This window comes from Struthio camelus, chromosome 4 (assembly GCF_040807025.1).
Source record: "Struthio camelus isolate bStrCam1 chromosome 4, bStrCam1.hap1, whole genome shotgun sequence".
Taxonomy (NCBI): Eukaryota; Metazoa; Chordata; class Aves; order Struthioniformes; family Struthionidae; genus Struthio; species Struthio camelus.
Genome location: NC_090945.1, coordinates 79,917,926 through 79,934,340, shown reverse-complemented (window position 1 = coordinate 79,934,340; position 16,415 = coordinate 79,917,926). Strand labels below are relative to the sequence as shown.

At 35.3% G+C, this 16,415-nt stretch overlaps 1 protein-coding gene across 2 annotated transcripts in view; it reads right to left on the bottom strand.

Annotated features, from left to right (window-relative positions):
* Positions 1-2,895: 2,895 nt before the first annotated feature.
* Positions 2,896-16,415, bottom strand: part of SPON2 (spondin 2) — a 49,715-nt gene continuing 36,195 nt past the window's right edge. Inside the window, exons 2-7 of one of the 2 annotated variants that reach the window (XM_009686105.2) lie at positions 9,532-9,595; positions 8,509-8,734; positions 7,916-8,139; positions 7,457-7,648; positions 6,164-6,338; positions 2,896-3,927 (exon numbers count right to left, since the gene is read on the bottom strand). In XM_009686105.2, the coding sequence (XP_009684400.1) occupies positions 3,749-3,927; positions 6,164-6,338; positions 7,457-7,648; positions 7,916-8,139; positions 8,509-8,731 (993 nt within the window). In that variant the 5' untranslated portion in view covers positions 8,732-8,734; positions 9,532-9,595 and the 3' untranslated portion in view covers positions 2,896-3,748. Of the gene's footprint in view, positions 3,928-6,163; positions 6,339-7,456; positions 7,649-7,915; positions 8,140-8,508; positions 8,735-9,531; positions 9,967-16,415 lie in introns of those variants that run through there. The other variant, XM_068943655.1, reaches the window with a different exon arrangement.

Sequence of the window (16,415 nt, the reverse complement as noted above, 5' to 3'; positions counted from 1 at the left end):
TAGAAGCTGTTACTTGAAAAAATGGATAGGTAGTTGGATTTACTTCTGCGTTTTGCTTTTCTATGACTGTGACTTGCTCAGCTGCAAAAGTTGTGTCCTCAACACTACCTGCAGACCAAAGGATCATGACTGGCCCTTTCCCCTTACTGCTCAACATCTTCTCTGTTTCCGTCTTTCATAAAATGTCTCATTTGCATTATTGTATTATAACCATGAATTTATTAGTCAGATACTGTAACTCAGGATCACCTGATAAAATTCTCACTGATGGCAGTTTATAACTCCCTTTCTGTGAGATTAGTTTATATATCTTCAGCAAACTCTACTGTAAGGTTTGAAAATATTTTCGTCAGTTGACTCTAAATACTGTGCACTTAACTTTTGACTAGGCAGGATGTTATATCTAGTGAAGTTTTAGAAAATAACTCAGTTTTTATTTAGTTGCATTTATGTTAGTAAAATAAAACCATATCCCTCTCCCTATGCAATTCTGAGCAGCCCTTCCGAGAACCTGAAGTTCTGCTAGTGCTAGTAGCCATAGAATTGGCTCTGTCATACTACAAGACCGTTTCTTTTCCTTGTATCAAGGAGGAAGGGTGGACAGTGACACATCCTCAATTTCTGGGACCTAAATACCTAAAATTTCAGGATAGTAGCTCTTACTGGATTATTGCATATCTGAAAATAAGAACTGATTCATGTTTATTGGCCTTCATTGCACCTGCTATCTATGCAGTTATCTCAGTAAAAATGGCTGGCCCAGGCTCACAGCAATCTCCAATTCAGTCCATTCCACAACACGAAGTATCTTCACTGAAGTTCTGGTACAAGTATTAGCTCACTTCGGGCAAAATATAATATACCTACACTGATAAAGAGACAGTCAAAGGCCAGGAGCCTTTGACGCTAACTCTTATCCTTGCAAACATTCGTGCTTATTAGTTACAGGTCACACCAGTCCCTTTTGTATCCTGATTTATCTACAAAGAATATCCTAGTTTTTCCCAATCAGTAAACACTAAGCTCCTTCTCTGGATGTCTGCAGGGAAGCCACAGCCCATAGGAAAGCACAAATGTAGACGTACCTTCAGTTGTCAGATGAGTTTTGATGTAGTCACAGCTAACTATCCTTAAATTTCTTTTAAGGCCCTGGACAATCTGTTCTCAGTAATCAGGTACCCTCTAACAATATGGGAATTGAATTTGGTATTCATAATTTTTGTAAGACCTCAGTTCAAGTCTGTGGTGACTTTTGCCACTACTCTTACTTTTAAAGGTGTCTTCTGTCACAGTCTTCTGCAACAGTATCTGCCCATATAGCTGATTTTTCCTACATAGTATTCTTACTAAAAAAGCATCTTTACAGATCCATTCTAAGTTTCTTCCCAAAGTGTTTTCTGAGATTAGTTTAACCCTGAAATTAATTTACCTGTTTCCTTCCTTAAATCTTATGCGTCGAGGACCGTAGCATCTTGTCTGCCAACGATCTGTAACACTGGATATAAGGGGAAACGGCTGGAAATAAGGGAAGGGCTCTTCTCTCAGATCAGCAAACAGGGAACTGACTAGATAAGAAACTTTTCCTTCAAGGAAGTTATTTATCACCAACTGGAGTTTCCTGAAATGTATTGGCCATTTGCATATTCACTTCCTTTTCCACCCTACCTCCACCTCTTACTCCTTCTCTCTCAGTGTCCTTTGGGGAATTTTTGGCTTCAGCAGTTTGAGTTAATACTGGGAATACCCTGGTATCAGTTCATATCTTATAGGACTGAGATCCTACATTCTGGACTTGTAAGCAATTGCAAACAAAGATGCTCTTCTTTGGAACCAAACCTTTACCTATTCCGGACATAGGAAGAAGTAAAACTCTAATTTAAAGAACTTTAAGGTTCTTCCAAGGATAGTTTGCAGCTGAGCAAAAGTTTGTATGTTTTTTTTTTTCCCCCCCTAAGTCATAATTTAGGCTTGCACCTGAATTTGGTTCCTACCATCAGCAAATGCTTAGATCTATACTTCAATATATGCTTATGTTTTCTGAGATGATTGTAATAAATAGTAAATAAGTTTAACAGAAAAGAAAACATAAAATGAGGAAAAAATTCTATTAAAAGAAGACAGAAAGAATGTAAAAAGTGGAGAAATTGACTAAACACAGTATATGGAAATGATAAAGAAATAACACTATTTCCCTAAAATAAGCACACATGAAAAATAATCAGCTGATAAAATGGACACAGGAGAACCTGCAGAAAAATAGATATATAAAAAGAGTAAGTCAAACATCAAACAACTCTGAAAAGCAGGCAACTGCAGAAATCTGAAGAATGCAAGACATGTAGAAATAATTACTAAAATTTCCTATACTTAGGTCTAACAATTGTACGCTCGTCAGTGTTTGTAAGACCAGCTTAGGCTAAGCTGATAAAAGTTTGAATTTCTTTAGGACTTTGCAAGATCTATCTCCTGTAAAAAAAAATATAGAGAACCGTTTAAATGCTTCTACCCTAAGAGAATACGCTGTGTACCTTTTAAGTGCGTAAAAAGCTTTCATATTTGACATATTTCAAAATGAACCTACTCAGCCCAAGATCTCTCATTCAATATCTATACTGTGTATTTGTAAAACTATAATATGCTACACTGAAAGCTTTGTTGGCTGACTGTATTTTCTACTTAACTTTCTTATTTTTAAATTCTTTTCATAGTTCGTAGCCAAGACTGTAAGTCACGTGATACTTTCTTTTCACAACTATGGATTGTTTGAGCATTACAACTTGCAGTCTGGAGCTGTTTCTGACATATTAGGTTTACTTATATTCATGTATACCACCTTAATTTCAGATTTTTAAACCTCAGTAAGTTTTCTCTGTACAAAGATTATGATGACACAAGTAGCAACAAACATGGACACATTTATTGCATATATAAAGAGAATGATATAATTTATGTTGTGGTCAACAGTGTTAACTTTCTAACAGTTATTTTTGAGACAGTTGTCCCATGAGGGACTCACACCAACCATGAGTCAGTTTTTAAACCACATCTAACACTTTAAGTTTAGAGTTTTCCTACTAGTATCCAAACTTCTGATTTCTGCTTGTAATTTTGCTGACTAAGTGTCCTTATGGTAGATATTTTGCTCAAATTTGAGAAGAACAAACCTTTGCTTGCATTCACAAAACTCATGACATGTTTCCTTCGTTATATTATTGTCACAACCATACTGCAAACATCTGGTAATGCTGAGTAATGTAAGTAGTTTCTGAAGTAATGCACATGTTAAACATGTATAGAAAGACAATAAATTATAATAAACATAATTTAGAGAAAAAAATTAAATTTCTAGGTATAAATAGCTTTAAATCAACAAACTATAGTATTTAATAAACATATTAGCTTAGATTTTATGATTGAAAGCTTTGTTGATACGTGTGAACGACAATCTTTCCAAATGTCTTCTTTTCTGCCACTAGAGGGTACTCCAAGAACTTACAGTATATAGAACAAGGATTTATTTGGGTTTTCTGGTCTGTAAATGATGGAGTACTGTTGTCATACTAAACCTTAGGAATTTAACCCCCTCAAAATCTTGAGATAAAACAACTTACAAAAACCAGTCTAATACACCTTTTCAGTAAAATAGTTCAGCATACCTGAATAGAAGGAACATTGACTGACAAGTATTTTAAATTTATTTAAACTTATCCTACTTTTAAATTATCTAAATTATTATTTATTCTTTATTTCAGACACAATTATCTGGTTCACATCCTGTTTCTTCATCCAGATTTGGACAGGGAGTTCCATTATTGGCAGGCTGAAGAAGTACAAAGCGAGTTCTGATCTTGGACCCTGTTTTTCCACAAGAACCTCTACAGAGACCCCATGAAGACCATTGTGAAACCTCACAGTCCAGTGGTGTTTCTGCAATATACACAATAAAAAGATAACTTTACAGAAATTTATGCTAAAGGCAAATACATAGTTGGCAAAGCATTAAGGAATGATGATCAAATAGTGTCCTTTCTTATACAAAAATAGGTGTGATATTAATAAAATTCATATGTTGTCTAATAAATAAAATGTCTGTTTTTGGCTCCTGAACTCATGGATATTGGTGTTATTATTATTGCAGTCTACAGAATCCTTGAGACACTAAATCAGTGAGTAGATATTATTTATTGAATTGAAATTGTAAAATTCACATCAAAGAAACCTGTGTTTGAAATGATTGCATTCAAATAACTGCATTGAAAAACATTTACTGTCAATGCAATAATTCATTTGCAATAATTCATTGCATGGCTTACTAAGAACATCAGAAGTAAAGCTTTTATCTGGTTTATTCATATAAACTTGGATTTCTTCCTAGATAGATATTGTTCCTATAGTTGCTCATATCAAATTGCATTTAACTCTTGTTCCAGTTCGCTTCACAAGTAAAGAAAATTTCTATTTTTTATCATTATATCTTGCTATTTTTTGACATGTACACTGCAGTTCTCATCACCAACAAACTTTTTAATACTGAAAGGGTTTTTAATGTACTTTTAATTTACTGCAACCAAACAAGTCAGAAACTCTAAAGTACTTTATATAATATATACTTCTATTGTAAATATCTCTCGTAAAAATACAGATGCTTATTCCTTAGCAGGTTAAATAACAATATTGCTTGTCAGAGGAAGTTGCTTCAATACTGTTCATTACAGCTTTTGGGGATAAAATAGCTGTGCACAAACCCAGCTCTAAATGGAGTACTCAATGTGTGACTTCTGGTATAAATTTCTGTCGCTACGCTTCCTCTTAAAATGGAACTAACCGCTTCTATTGTAGTCATTGGTTCTCATGCTTCTGGTGAGAATGAGGGACATGATTTGATCTCTGGTAACTGAATCTGTCCTTTTACCTCCGGAATAAGTTTTTGAATAGACTAATTTACTGGTTAACACACAGTAAAGTGGGGATGCATGATTAGGAATGGTTTTTGAAATATCATAAATTAAATGCATTGCGTTAACTTTATATCCTAAACAGGGCCAAATGTTTCTTTCAAATGTTGTGGGAAAGGCTTATGACTGGAAATGAATTTGTAGCATTCACTTTGAAGATAAGTCTTGTTTACTAATAGAAATACATTAAAATGCCACAATATTATTGTATAAATTAATGTATAAATCATGTATAGTCTGTGTAGAGAAGGAGCTTTATTTTACTAATTGTGAAGTGACTTTAGCACAGAGCTATAGCCATGCAATCTTATTTCTGGGGAAGCTCTTCTTGGAATATGGCAGCCATTCCAGGAATACACTGGGGATTTAGCCAACTGCTCTCTCACACAGGATTTGGGATTTCATTCTTCTTATTCTTAACCCTTTCTCTTACATTTACATTTGCTTTATAAAAAAAACACTAGGCTAGTGTAAAGAGAATATCCAGATAGACATCATCCATCTGTTCTCTTTCCCTCAGAGCAAAAGTAGTAGTTGTTGATGTGGAGATTTGAAAATTACACTTAAGATTGACTTGAGTTACTAGTTTGTACATCTTCCTACCTAAAAAACGTTATTTGCTAGCTTTATAAGGAAAAAGAGAACAATTTTTTTTTTTTTTATGTGGGGATGTCTGTTGCTATCATAAATATGTCAAAGTCAATTAACTGATTTATTTCAACTCTTATTTCATCAAACCCTCTAACCCAGAACGAGACATGGCAAAAATCCATGGAGCAGTATTTGCTTCAAAATTCGCAAAGAATCTGAGGAACTCTGATTCTGATCAAGTATTGTTTATTTCTCATAAAAATCGCAGATCTAAACTGATACTAAGACTTGAATAACCCTCATTGTGGATCTAACCCTAACCTTTGGACCCTAGCCCTACATATGAAATTCATTCCTTATTGTTTCTTTCAGATACTCTCTTCTATGTCAACTGACTTGTTTTCTTTCCCATATATGAATCTGGAAATTATTTCTATGCTGATAAAATATTCTGTCTAACCAACTGTTTCATCGACATCACCTACCAGATTTCCACATATTTTCTGAATGAATGCTAAAGACAGAATTGGGTATATCAAAGTACAGATCACTTACCTGAGATAGGGTCTACTACTGTAAATAACAGAGTTGGGCATATCAAAGTACTAATCGCTTACCTGAGAGAGAGTCTACTATTTCATTGCTTTTAGCTGGCAGATTAAGATGAGGGACAGGAAGACCCAGCTGGTTTTTCTTTAATTTCACCATTGTTACTTGGGCAATAGGTGGCAAAATTTTGAGTTTGGGATAATAAAATGAGTTTGCTGGGTGGCTTGGAGAGGAGCAAGTGATCTGTGAATGAAAAAAGGAACCTTGAAGAAATTATATCATCATGTTAATAAAAAAAAATTAACATCACGTTTACACATTATGTCATACTTCTTGGCAAGTAAAATGCACCAGTCTACCAGTCTCTATGAACCCCAGCTGATAAAACTACTGCAGATAATTCCAAATCCTTTGTGCAAAATACTTTGGGAACTGGGCACAATGAATTGTGCCAACCTTTGGATGGAGGACTGAAGTGGGAGCTATTGAAAACTCAGAGTAATGTATGAAATGGTTTGAAAAGTGGATATTATTACGAGGTGGAAAATGCTAGAATTTACAAGAGTATTAAATGATACTATTAGCTATGCTAAAGCAGCTGTCATACGGATATAGAAGGTCAAATGTAGTTGGTTTCAGTTTCTCCGTTTTTTCTCATTACTCATTAATATAGCATGTGGCTATAGAAAAGCTGACTTTAAACATGAGAAAGCATTGTCTGAATGCTTATAGTACTAAAACCCTTTGAGTCAAGATGCTCTGTTTCCTACCACTTTTAAATGACAAAAGCAAAGTATGAGGAATACAGACCATAGAGTGAGAAAAAGAGATTGAAAGTGGGGCACTGCTATAGCAGCAAAAAGTTCTCCTCTGCTTTCCCTTGGCTCCCTTCCCTCAAATCTAAGTTTCAGGTTTCAGCAATTTTTTTTACTGAAAACTCTCACCCCACATCAGTACGTACAACAAATCTCTACTCTCTACTTTTCTATGAGATTTCCCATGTATTTACGTATTTAGTCCTGATAGGATTTTTGTGAATATTTTGATTTTCTTATTGCTTTAAGAGCCATTAAAAATCATCTCAAAATACTCATAGTTTATGTTAATTGTTTTTAAATGTAGGCCGAATTTTCATGATCCATTTAAATTTACCTAAATGAATTTGAAAAATATAGAAAATAAATAAAAGCAGTAGAGTTATCAGCTATGTAGCAAATCATTATCTAGCATTAGCACTCCCAAATACTAAAATTGATTTTGCAAGAAAGAGAGTCTAATGTGTAATTATAAAATAGCTAATTTCTTAAAGGGAAGGCTTAAAGTGTATAGTGTGATGTGATAAACCATGCACATGCACCTACCTCTTTTACTGTGTCCTGTGGAATAGTGGCAAAATTTGGGGAGGAAAACGTGAAACCACTGTCAGTTCCAGCATCATATGGAAACAGATCTATCGATAATTCTTCCATCCAGTGGTCTCCTTTACAGAGATTTAGGCTGTCAATACCCACAAACCAGTCGGGGCTTGGCACAATTCGAACAACAAATGAAACCTAATGAAACAGGATAATCCATCAGGATTTCATCACTTATTTTGAAATGTTCCGGTCATATTTGTAATAATTTTATTTTAGAATTTAAGAGGAATGCTATCTTTCCTACTTTATAAAAACTGTACAGAGCTCCTTGCATTTTGGCAGACTTTTTTTTTTGGTAACATAGTTGCATTATACTGTTCTTACCAGTGAGAATTCCAATATTTAATTTTGTCTGCTAGTGATATGAAATAAAGCTTTAAAATCAATATGTTAATTACTTACTAAAGGATGTCTTGAATGCACTTCTAGTTCAGTGGAAGTTTGTCCTGTACCACTGGAAATGGCAGGAGCAGAGAAGATTCCATGTACACTTTGAATTTTCTCTCCAGCTTCTTCTATTTCCTTCATTAATACCCATGCTTCACCCTTTTCAGCAAAATCACGAACACCATTGCTGGCATATTCATTTTTTTTCCACATGCTGTAGTCAGAACTATGAGTAACACCTATTTGAGTGAATACATTGCATGACATAAAAGTCTGTTTTAGATTGTCCTTTTTTCTTCAACTTCTCTGTTTTATTTCTGAGGTTAAAAAAAATTGCGTATAAAAATGAGTGGACACTAAAACATTCAATTTATCACTGCTTATTTCAGCTGTAGCCAATTGAAAACAGAAGTCAATTGAAAACAGTTGTAGATTTTGAAAAGCATTGCAGATACTGCAATTTCTGCATTTTGCTCCTAGTATCTCTGGCTATTTTCTTTCTTTCCTTTTTTTGCATTAATTGGCTTAAAATTGAATATTAAAAAGAAAAAAGGATCAGAGTAGTCAAGAGATTTGTCTCTTCTTAAAACTGTACGTACTTCACTTACCTAGCATTGATGACCACTGTGCTGGGGGCCTATAAAGTGGATACTGCTTAGGGAAAGCAGTCTGACTCCATTTCCCTGTAAAGATTATGCTGTACTTAGCAAGTTCTTCTGCTGTGCAAATAGAATCATCACCCACAGGCAAGCTGCTGGCATAACCTAGAATTGTTATAAGCAATGTCCAGGTAACTTTACAGGAGCAGTAGACAAACATCAGGTTTTCCATTCCCTTCCACATGAAAAGAAAAAAAGATTGTTAGCCATATTAGTCACCCTAAACTCAAAACTGAATAACGGCTACCTAATAAAATGTAACCTAGGATAAGTTATAACAAAAAGAAAGCACATATCCAAGACACTAAAAATCATTATGCTTCTAAAAACATTATTATAATGCTTCCAGATTTGATATTTCCATGCTATATGCAACAAATCTGTAACTCTACCTAGGACAAGTGTTTTTAATGAAAATAAAAATATCATAACCTTGTTCATAGTACTACCTCTGAGAAAATCTGTTTCTGATTTTCTTTTGAAATCTTATTAGAGTCACATCTTGAATTAATTAGAGTAGCAACTGTTTCTGTGGAAAACATTAGTGGTATATTTATTCTTCTAAAGATTAAATTGCAGGTTACTTTGCCAAAAGAAATGATTTATTTTAAATTTGTGTTCTGAAAAGGCTGTTTTATGGAATAACATTTAAAGTCAAATGCATTTCAAATTTATATAAATTACTTAGCTGTCATAACTTATGCATTTAAAAATACATTATAATTGCTTCAGATTGTTAAACTTAAACATTTCTTAAAAATAATATTTTTAAAAAGCTACTGTCATAGGCTGTGCAAATTTTGTTTTTAAATTAATATAGTAATTGCATCAGACTCTTGAACTCAAGCAATTGTTTAAAATAGCAGCCTAAAAAAGTTACTTTAAAATGCTTTTGTCCTTTGAGAAAACTATACAAATGTAACTGCAATGCTAATAATATATAAATTTGTTTAAAAAGCTGTAAATACTCACTAAATATTTCCTCTGGAGCACTGGTAGGGGGAGAGCACCTGCTTTTGCTGGCAGCTGAGCTGGTCTGCGAGAGAAGACAGTAGGAGTCTTGCTATTTATGCCTGAAGAGGGTCCCTTTGGTCCAACAATTATTGTAATCTTTAGACTTTCCAGGTTTGCACAAAGCATGCCATCTTCTTGCTTGCAATCTTTTTGGATGGGCTATCAGAGGTTTCCTGTATGTCAACTGGTTCAGGTTCCTATCAGAAGACTGTGATGCCGAATAGGCAAAATGCTTTAAAAAATACTTTAAATTCTTACTAACATTCGAGTTTTCTGGTGACCGTACAGTTTTCTGTTCTTATTAATGCCTCTAAGCTATACAAATGAACTGATTCCAGCACTGAAATAGTTCTAGTGAATACGCTTTAAATGAGAAGCATGTTTTCTTGTAAGCTTTATTGTCTGACAGATGCTCCTTCCAAACATTTACAGAGAGCTTGCTCACTCTCACACACCATATGTATGTGTTCAAATAAAAGGGGTGAGGCAGCTAAAAAAGTCAGAGGGAAAAAAGTTACATTTCATAATTGCATATACTCACACAGACTGTGTCTCCTGCAAATATGAATTAATTTAAAGTAGTACAGTGTATATTTTTGTGTTCTCCGCTACCGTATGCTGGATGATGAAAGGGCTCTGTAACACTGTGGTTTCTTTGGAAAGAGTGGTTTTGGGAAGCTCTGAGATTTTTCTTAGCTGTCCTCAGAGTAAAAACCCCAAATAAAAATCTTATTATTACAGTTAAATCATACATCCTCTGTGACACAGTACGTATACTTACTTCACTCACTAAAATTATCTGTGAAAAATTGTGCATAATACAATGACACAATTAAGAAATATTTAATATTTATTTTAGATTCTTTTTTCCCACCACCTTTTAAAATGCCCACAGGGAAAATAAGGGCTTTGTGCCATCCCTGTAAGGTTAACAAATACTATTGTGGCTGATCAACAAAGGAAGTAAGTTCAAAAGTTTACCATGCACCATGAGGAAAGTCTTGCATGGAGTCTTCTTGTGAGGGGTATCACTTAACTACTTCCACAGATCTCAAATAGGATGGGAAAAAACAATTACTGCTCAAATGAAATTCCCAGACTATCATAGCTTAAATGATGTGAGCTTTCCTCCAGAAGGGGTTTACAAATCAACCAGTCTGAATTTTATGGCCCTGTAACTGGAAACTTATTCCCCCTTTTTGCCTCTTCTTCCCCCACAACCCTCCACCCAGTAGATCAACAGGAAAAGTCCAGAGAAGAATAAACTGAGATGTCTGAATGGCATTTCCATTGATTATTCTCCTGGCAAAATGGAATCTGTAGCAACTTTCAGCGTAGATGGATTCAGCACCCAATATCCACAATTCCTTTATCTCTGGATAGATTTTAGGAATTTCATAATAGGTTACGCTCTCTAGATATGGACATGCCCTTTATTTCTAAGGCCTCTTCCTTCATCCTGTGTTCCTGTCACTGAAAATATCCATATTTTCCATAATTTATTTCTGTTCCAGGAGCCAGACGCCCCTAAAAAAGTCCACTGGCTGCTTTGGATACTTTTGGATACCACTGTAGTGGTACAATGCATAATTTCAAACCAGTTCTTCACAGTGTTTGTTGCAGGATGCTATGTGAATTATATCCAGTTCCCTTCCTCCTATGCAAAGAATTCCAGATCCACGCATGTTTTCTTAAAGAATTCAGTTTACTTCTATCAGAAGTGGGTGATCTTTCCATCCCATGCAGCCCTCTGGAAGAACTATACAAAGGTCCCATGAGTATTCAAGTATATTGCATGTAGCACTGTTAAAATATAAAGGCTTAAGGGTATTACTAAGTCAGAGTTTTAGCTTTAAACTTCAGTCAGTGTTGTTATAAATATCTTTATTATCACTATTACCGAACCAGCTAATCTCACACAACGAAACTGTGAAGAATCCAGGAAGACACTTAAAATGAGAGCAAAGTGATTAGCTCGGGATCCAGGACAAAATTTACTTAGTATGTTAGATCTTTCTCCTGTTGAAGAAAAATTGCTGCCAAAAGAAACCTCACCAGACTAGATAGTTCTAGTTCCATGACTACATGTTATGAATTTATCCAGGACCAGGACAATACATGCAGCCTGGATAATTTGGCTTAGATATTATAAGAAAAACTAAATGATAAAAGATACTGACTCATTGGAAGTGATTAACTTGGGAATTTATTTCAGGTTTTTAAGCATAGATTAGAGAAATAAATATCAAGAATAGCAAAAGTTATAGTTGATTCTGCCTTGGAATATTAGTGTATAATCTTCTGAGATCTTGAACTTGAGGACTCCCCGAACTTATTTCTTTAAATAGAAACTGTGCTACGCATAATCAGTCCCTGTCATTGTGAAGGACATCAAAACCAAATTTAATATCTCACGGTTGGGGGGGAAAACAAACAGATTTCCACTCAATGAATTACTTTCATGGCTGGGAAGCCAAATTTCTGGGATGCCAAATTTCTGTGGGCCAGCAGTCAGAGAAAAAACTGCTGTGGGATCAGAACATATGCTTGCATTCCTTCTTCAGTTTGTATGTCCCATTAAAAAGCAGTTGAATACTCGTGGAAAACTAGAAGAAGATATTCCATTTAGAAACCATTTTCCATATGTATAAAATTGGGGTTTTTTTCTTCCCTCTTTTACAGCAAAATAGCTTTTGTTTTTCAAGTCTATGTCTCTTCAGGTACACCTATTTTCCATCCACATTCATACCTGTATAGATCCTAAATGCTTGAAGGATTATGCATTAAGACTTATTTCACTTAAGCTTCAGCACTTTTACTTGTGCCTGTGTGCAATTTTTTCTGCTTTTTGTCAATAAGACAACAGTTTTGCAGTTCCTGCAGGTCTCCCCAAGATTCACAGGCTGAAAGTTGGAAAGTATAAAACAAAAATGGTGTGCAAATATTTTTATTTTTAAATTAAAATTTTTTAAATTAACCATATCTAAAGTATTGTTATTTTTACTAACTTAATTAAGAAAAGAAGAAAACAAGAAAAAATGTACTTATCAGTATGGTCATATCATACTGACCCTTGAAATCATATGCACCGTATGAAAACATTTATATGAACATTTTTTGGCCATCACTTATACAGGAGCATAGCACATTAAAATGGTGTAAATTCTGTTCTAATTAAGCAGAGAATAATTTAGCCCTTTCTCTGGTAAGCAACAAGACTGACATGTTTAGTTATGACTTTTCTTTTAAACTGTAAGATTAAGAGAAAGGAGATTTAACTAAAATGACCAGTCTGAAGTTAGCTTGCCCACCTTAATTCAAAACAGGAGCTCCAGAAATCATTTTGTGTTCATTTTTCTATATATTCGTGAACTATTAGCACACATTAAAATTTTACTAAAACGACCTCCATTTTTCTGGTAAGGAGTATATGTGCAACTCTGAATATGCACAAGCTGTTTAATATACTTATAAATAGCTAGCATCTCTTTGTCTACCAAGAAAAACATAACATTGTATTACTTAAGAAGGATTATGCACTCATACTTTCTCTCTTGTAGTTACCATGGATACACATACTGTTATGGACACTCAACAATGCCAAAAGGTTGTGAGCTTTAAGTCGTAAAACCTCAGCAAGCAGAAGAATGTTTTATCATGGAGAAACTGTGGTGTTGTATTGGAAGCTTGTTACAAAATGCAGCATTTGCAAAGGAGAATGAAGCATTCCCAACAGTACATGGTACAACAGTAATGAAGGCAACTTTAAATCTCAACTTATCCTTTGAGATAAGGATTTCATGTGCAGATTAAGATACCTAAATCGAATGTCTGCTTATGAACTAGGCATCTAAACTGCCACTATACATAAAGTCGGTCTAGTCATTACAGTCAATCGAATCTAAAGAGGTATTCAGCTCACCATTGAATACATACCTGCATTTGGCCAAACAAATAACTGTCGAGTAGCTGTCTAGTCTCCACTATCTGTATTGATAAAGCCTCCACTGACTAGACATCTCACTCACATATAGACATCTACATTCACATAAAAAGGCATATTCACACATATTCAGGCATCTTACTCATTTCCTTCAATATATGTTCTCATTTATGACTATAAAGGAGATTCTTCCTACTAGCAGTAAACTGCAAATTCACTCTCTACTTTGGGTCAAGAAATTATCTTTGTAAGTTTTTTAAAAAAATCAGGGCTAATTGAGAATTCAAACCAAAAAAGAAGGAAAACACAGCTTTATTGACCACAATGGCACGATCAGAAGCAAAGAACTCCAGCACTCTTCTGCCTTCTGTATTTAGGACACTTCTAGTTCCGAAAAACCTCATATGTAGGCCGGTGCTAGATTACCATATCAAGGTCACCTATGACAGTGACTAGAGACAAACATCTCTTTGGGCTTGTTCTCTGCATAGAGCTTTGTTTTACCCAATCTGCGCAGCAACAACAAGCATACCATCTTCTCTATTTTCCAAAAGAATTTGTAATAAGAGCCTGGAGCAGGAATTTATGACATTTCTTTACCCAGCCAGGGGTCTGTGGAATTGGAAAAGCCAATTCTTCCACATTATTCCTCTTAGTGACAGTTGAGACTTTAAGGGCAAAGGCAGCTTTCACAGTATCGCTGCTGATCTATGGAACGATCGTTCCATACCTATCCTCCTTTAAACACAGCTGTTCTTAGTTCTGGTCAGTATCATCAAAACCATCTCAGTCACAGTACCTCCGCATTTCATAGATAATGGTATTACCTATAAAAACATGAAAATGAAGCTATCTGGTAATGTTCAAATAACATCTGGACTGCTATCAGTACATTTGTTATGTTAGCTAGTTAAGAGGAAATTCTTCATTCTGCCAGTAAGATCATTAGAGTTTCCCTGGATACTAACCCTGCAGCTTCAGCTTAAGGCAATGTACTATGGTGTCCTTCTTTGGGAGGCAGATCGCATCATTTAGGCCATGAGAACTTTAATCCAATTTAAATCTGCTCCCTCCGAATTAGAAAATCCTGCACTTTTCTGCATCCCAACTTCTTGTTTTCACCTTCTTTATGCCAGTAAAAGGATTTGTGTGGCTATACAGAGAAGAACTGATCCAGTTAACAGCAAATCTTTCCTTTTAATTTAGCATTCAGCCGAATGAGTTCCTTCATTTGACTCCCTTTCTAGCTGTATGACTGTTAGTTTTGATACAAGGAACACATTACCACAAGCAGCTCCCAACAGAGAAGAGGATAGGAGTCACTGGCAATACAGACATGAAAGAACTAGTATAATCATAGACTACCCATAGGTTAGTGAGACTAAGGATTGTACCTGTCAGTTTCGCTTTTGCCTGTGTGTTCTTTGACTATTCCAGTTTGCTGTGCTCTCTCCTACCCAAGGTCTATGACTTTTCTGGATAGCCATCTTCAGCAGTGCTTTTGGTTCCCTAATCTATACCCTAATCAAACTTCTATCACAGTAATGCAGCAGCTGTCTTCCACTGTATAAGAAAAACCAAGAATCAGCTAGTGTCAATAAAGGTCAGAGCCATTTTCTCCTGCCTCACTGTAGTCCTTCAGACATAGGACACACCACTGGTCATTCTTGGCTCAAGTGCTCAGCAGTTGAAACACTCTGACACCTTGATAACCTAATCATCGAGGTTATCTATCCAATGTTTCTGTAGCAGAAACCATGACATTTTTATATCTAATTATGAGCAATGAAGAGAGTTATCTTGACAACAATGAACTCAACCAGAAACAAATCATTTAACCCACCTCCCCCGGCTCATCAGCTCAACACAAGCCAGGTATCTCCTTCCCTTGACATCGTGGCTTACATTCATAATAAGTATGAAGCATACTCACAAGGCCTAGGAACTCAAGCAGTTCCTCTATCCTGGACTTCAGTCTCTCAGACCACTGTGTACCTGCAAAAGTCAGCCTGAGCTGTTACTGCCTCTTTTTCCTTCCAAAATGTCTTGCAACAGGATGCTGGAGCACAAATTCATTCCATCTTTCTACCACCAAAACTCCACTGAACTAGGAAAGAAAACATCTTCTTCCACCTGTTCATCAGGCTAGCATTCTGAGCTGTGTGATAAGGGCCAGCTTTCAGAAAGCTATGCTGATCTATGGAGTGCCTGCACCAGCAGTATTGGCTCACGGGACTGTATAGCATGCATGACTTAGCAGAACTCTGAAAAAGGCTGAAGATTTAGAAGATACCAAAGGCAAAATCTAAACCTTACAGAGCTGAGTCAGACACCTGTGGACTCCCTACTTTTAAATTTACTTTGAGTAACTGCAGGAAAACCTCTAAAAAAAAACTCAAACAAGAAAAGCTACAAAGAAAATCCAGCACATATTGTACTACAGCTTCATTAGAGTAGCAAACAAGGTATTTTCACGGTATTGTGCACACACGTAATGTAAAAACAGTATATTGCTTAACATCGTACTTCATTCCATCATTCTTAGGTTGAACTGGGCACACAGCCTTTATAGAACATCATTCCAATATGTAGTCATCCCAATATGGTAGTTTTCAAGTTTACTGAACTTGTTTAGTATACTGATTTGGGAATTTTTTTTGTTCCACTGTTTGCAATGTAAAGAGTTATATTTTTTAATCAGACTTACTCTTTTCTCAACCTTTTCATGCTAACGGAAGCATTTCTAACCCTCACTTGTTGATAAATTCAATAATTTACTATCTCAAAAAGAATATTAAAGATAACAATCTATACAAAGGCTTAAGAAAAAGAAAACTAAAAACCAAATATGTGGTTAAAGAAAATGAGGGAAAAAATAACAGCAAGATAATTGACATAA